The 5,044-nt window shown below is 38.4% G+C and overlaps 1 protein-coding gene across 1 annotated transcript; it reads right to left on the minus strand.

The window, feature by feature from the left end:
- Positions 2,568–4,306, minus strand: LOC109712190 (peroxidase 16-like). Its single transcript, XM_020235622.1, has 3 exons — positions 3,777–4,306; positions 3,490–3,687; positions 2,568–2,825 (listed from the first exon to the last, which is right to left on the minus strand). Exons 1-3 carry the CDS (start codon positions 4,002–4,004, stop codon positions 2,652–2,654), a joined length of 600 nt encoding a protein of 199 aa, XP_020091211.1. The 5' UTR covers positions 4,005–4,306; the 3' UTR covers positions 2,568–2,651.

The following is a 5,044-nucleotide window of genomic DNA, read 5'->3' on the forward strand; positions in this document are numbered from 1 at the left end:
TTTATAAGATAGTATTTGTAATGATATTTGTGATATAATCAAATTTATAGGAATATTTATAATATTTTGAACGTTTAGAGGGGTATGAATGAAATTAACCCTTCATTAGTAATAATTGGAACATTTTAAAGGGCAATTATGAAAAGGATAAAATCGGTATTTTGATTATGAAAAGGGTAAAATTGATATTTTGATTGTTGTTATTGTAGATTTTAACAAAAATGTATTTTGAAGGATATTTTTGAAAGTTTTCTATATTTGGAGGGGCATTTAGGATATTTCAATTTTTATAGGGGCATACGTGTAAATACATGCTTTTAGAGGGGCACACAGAAAATTTTCCCAAAAAGAAAAAGTGAAGTACTATATATGACACGCATCTAAATCTAAAATATAAAAGGATGTGTCAGAGAGAAATTTACTTGTAGATACAGGCGCAATTAATCTGCTTGTGACATGTTAGGGGAGCAGTGTCGGCTACATAATTGCATTATTTTTTAGGAACTTGTAGCGCACACACATTCGTATTTATCAATAATAAACCTTCTTCATTATGAAACTGGTCATATATACTGATACATTTCTCCCGAACAAAAAAAGCATATCTAATTTATACCAATTTTATCACTATATATATATATATATATATATATATGAATAAATATAGATGTAACGCCCTCTTTAACAATGCAGCTTAGATGTTTATGACCAGTAGCTAATGAAAACAAAGGAAATATATAAAAGCAAGACAAAAGAATTTGAGTGCTTACAAGAACCCATTGTAGCTTGAAAAGCAAGTGTTAATGCATAGCTCCGTCCAATACATCAATTCACCGTGAGGCAGGACGCGCCTTAGCCTTCTCGACGTCAGTACCGGTCTTCACCCGACCCTCCCGAGTTTGGTCATGGCAGACACCGAAGCGGTAAAGGAATGCAGGTCTTGGTTCGAGAGGCGAACCATGACAGTCCCTCGCGACCGCCATCGGCGAGAGGATTTGAGGTCGGAGGCAGCGCCCTTCCAATGCTGCACTGTTCTGGGTAGAACGCGCGATTGTCGAACTTGAATGGGTGTTGGATGGTCCAACATTGCCACCGTCGGACGGCCTGGTATGTTCGCGGGGACACTGACCGCATATGGCGCAAAGGAACTGCAGGTTCATCCGTGAGGGTGAATTCCTCGAAGCACCGCGGAAGTTGGTTTGCGCGACGGATGAATAGGTCGAGTGCGACATCCGATAGTATAGCCCGTGACAAACATATACTAGCTCAAAGAAGTACATTTATTTCCTCGCCGGTTAGATTCTACAGATTCAATGGGAACCAGGAAAAGTTTGACAGCATCTTAGTTCACATCAGGTGAATAGGAATGTAGACTGTACACGAATATCGTAAGGACTAGCACTCTAGCAGCACTAATTAAAAACACAAGATCACACTGCTTAATATCAGAGTATACAGTTATTATTTACGGATTTTACCGAAGTTAAATTAAGGGAGAATGGTTTTGATTATGGAGAAAAAGATTCAAAACATGACGATTTTGGTTAATGCTAGCTATTGCTTTACTCAAATCATACTAAAATACAAAGTTTTTAAATATTTGATTTAATGATCATTCTATTTAACAACTAATAGTCGAGTCAAGTTTTTCGGTGTTAAGTACGAGTTTATGAGCTTTTCTTAAGCAAGTTCGGCTTCAGTTTTGAATTTCTATAACGGACAGAGTTTAGACACAGCTTTCGGGGTTCAGGTACAATTTTAGGTTTAGTTGGAGTTTCAAATCCTGTGATTTTGAAAATCAAGCCACACGTTCATGGAACCCGACCGTTGCATGATCGATCCCTGTTGTAACCAAATTGAGTCGGCAAATTTCGACAGGGAATTGCCAACTTTGGTGTGACTAAGACTTGTCACCTAAAAAATGCCATTCATTGAGTGATTTGGTGAAGATAAATCCAGTACCTATGCTTCACAGCTGGAGTTGTCTAATTGTTGTCCATAGAAAGTGACACATTCTTGGCGCAAAATAAATCATTAACTTAGATATTCATGACAAATGCTTTATGTAAATAAAGGGGGAAAAAGCTAATTTTATATTCTGTTATTTGGTGAAGAATAAAGGGAAAAAATATGTATAAAATTGATCCTAACTATAATCCATTTGTAGTTATGTGACACCTCACTTCCTACGTACGGGGTTTAGGTTTCATCCATCCTAGAACTAATCTACTTCTAGTATGCTTAACTCTCTTAACTTTTTGGATGCTTAGATCTGATCAAAGTATTATACACAGATTAAGAGCTTTAATCTTATTTTATATATATACATATACGACTATTCCAAATCCTATGGATGCAATTTTACTATCTTACCTTTTAATTGGTTTGATTTGAGTTAATTAGTGACTTTTTAACTTCAAAATTTAAAAGCGTTGTTAATGTTTACAAATTTAGTATACTTTATGCAATTTACATGACTGTAAATTTGTTAAAATAAGTAATTAGCTTAAATTTTATATTTGAAGAGCCATCAAATTAGTTAAATCAAATAAATTAAAAGATTTGGTAGTAAAATTAAAATTTTAAAGGATTAGTTCGTAAAATCAAAATAGTTTATAATTACAAGAAAATTTGATTTATCAGTAATAGTGTTACCGACCTGATAATGCGATCATGTCGGTCTGGGTAAGGCCATTGGCGGCGAACAAGGAATTGAGTTGATCCAAATTGAAGGTTGGCCCGGGAAGACTGTACTTGACGATGGCGCGCGTCGACACCTTGCCGTCTAACCTCCCAAGCTCGACCGGATAAAACGGCCCTCCGACCTGCGAGGAAATTCGCAATTTGTGTTAGAATGAGGGGGCGTGCTTATTTCGATCGAAGTCAGAGTCGAACTGGCCTTGTTCCCGTAACCAGAGTCCATCGGCATTCGAACAGGTCCAAATTGCGCTGCAAACATCTTGCAAGCAGGTGTACATAAAATTTCTGCACACAATCATCAATTTCTCCGTCTATTTGAAAGGTAGGATTGATTTTAACGGGGGTCCTACAGTTGAGATTGAGTACACTATTTACTTGATTGAGATCAATCAGTGTACAGAAATTGTTCGCATCACACAGTTACAGAAAATTTGCACCTGGCAATATTCTCACAATACAACAAGAAAATTACTGACCACATCCATTGACCATATAAAAGTTTTTGACTCAGAATACCATGACTCAGAAATTGATTAAGTAGATACTGGCCAAATTCAATACATATGCAATTATAATTCTGTGGATGCCATTATCAAATTCTCCTAATCACCAGCATCATTATCATTATCCCCATCATGCTAGAACAGAGAACTGAGGCAGACCCTTTTTTCTTTGTCTTTGTCTTTGTCTTTTGTTTTTTTTTCTCCTAATTATTTGATAAATTGAAAACCTTTGAACCCTCTAATTGAAAATTCGCAATTACTGTTGAATCAAAGTGCTTAAGATTACCAGGGAAACCACGTCTCTGGCAGCCATAGCGAGTATGTCGGCGCAGGACACTCTGTTGGTGCACTGGGGATCGCCGTCGACCGCGGCCTTCGCCTTGTTGATCAGGTCGATGGCGTCCGCCGACAGCGACAGGTCGGCGCCGCTGTGGCCCTCGTCGTCGCCGTTCGGATTGGCGATCAGCACCGACGCGTCGCAGCCCTGAAACCATGCCAATTGCGGCGTGTCAGAACGTTCGTTCGGCAAAACCCGGTCAGAGGAGGAGAATTCAGGCATCCGAGGAGGCGCACCCGGACGAAGCAGTCGTGGAAGAAGAGGCGGAGGGTGCCGGCGCCGGCGGCGAAGCTCTGCTGCAGGCGCTGCGAGACGACGCCGCGCACGACGGATTCGACGTTCGGACAGATGCCGGCATAGTAATTCTGGCTCAGTTGGGCAGCAGCCGTGGGTGTCTCGACAATGAGCAGGGATAGGAGAACTGAGAACAATAGTACTAGTATGCGGTACTTCTTAATTCCCATTGCTTGCTTGCTTCTTCTTTGTTTTTGTTTTTTTATCTCTCTCTTCTATCTTTCTTTCTTTCTTTCTTTCTTTCTTTTTACAAACACACACACACACTCTTATAATTATCTCTCTATAAATGATGTGCAAAGTGCTCATTAGTGGATTTGTTTATATATAGAGTAGTGAGGAGGTGTGCAAAGGGGAGGAATATGGGGGGATGGATGGTCCTACACAACTGTATGGGGATGTCACAGAAAAATAAGGTTGAGGACAGAATAAATTAAGTGGCATGCATCCAAAACAACAACAGTGATCACAACCTGGAGGGAGAAAAGCCATGTGAGAGGAATTGGAGGTTTCTCGTAATTAGGAAAAAAGTAATAACAATAGCAATAACAATAAAAAAAAAAAAATTTACATGGAGAAAAGAGATGTTTGAAAGGACATTTATTTATCATATTTATTATTATTATTATAGGTGTGGGGGCCAACATACATACATACATACATGCATTCACAAGAAAAGAGATGTTTGAAAGGACAGAGGTTGGTTCTGCAGTGCAAATTTATTTCTTTGATAAAACCCCCTTAACTGACTGACAGGAAAAGCTGCCAGCTTTTCATCAGATTCGTTTGATCGCCTGCCGGAATTTCATTTCTGGGGTGCTTGATGGCAAAAATTGTAAGAGATCGAATTTGCTGAAACCGAAGGCCAGTAAAAGCTTCTCATAAAAATTTGGTGGTTTTTTTATTGTAATGTGAATTATAATTTTAGACCCAAAGGAAGGCACTCAAAGTCAAAAGTTTTTTACTTTAGTTGCCATAATAATTTTAGACCACCAAAGTAGTTGTTATTTTGTCATGCAAAAGTATAGGCAGTTAAATAAATGGAAAATGTTTACTTTCGTTACCATAACTCTAGACCACACAAGTAGTTGTACCGTATTATGGCTAAACAGGTATTTTTCTTCGAAAATTATTTTTTTAAAGGGTAAAATGTATGGAGACCCCTCAAACTTTAGCTCATTTGCAAACAGATATCGGCAATTAAAGAGAC

Source organism: Ananas comosus, linkage group 6 (genome assembly GCF_001540865.1).
Source record: "Ananas comosus cultivar F153 linkage group 6, ASM154086v1, whole genome shotgun sequence".
NCBI lineage: Eukaryota > Viridiplantae > Streptophyta > Magnoliopsida > Poales > Bromeliaceae > Ananas > Ananas comosus.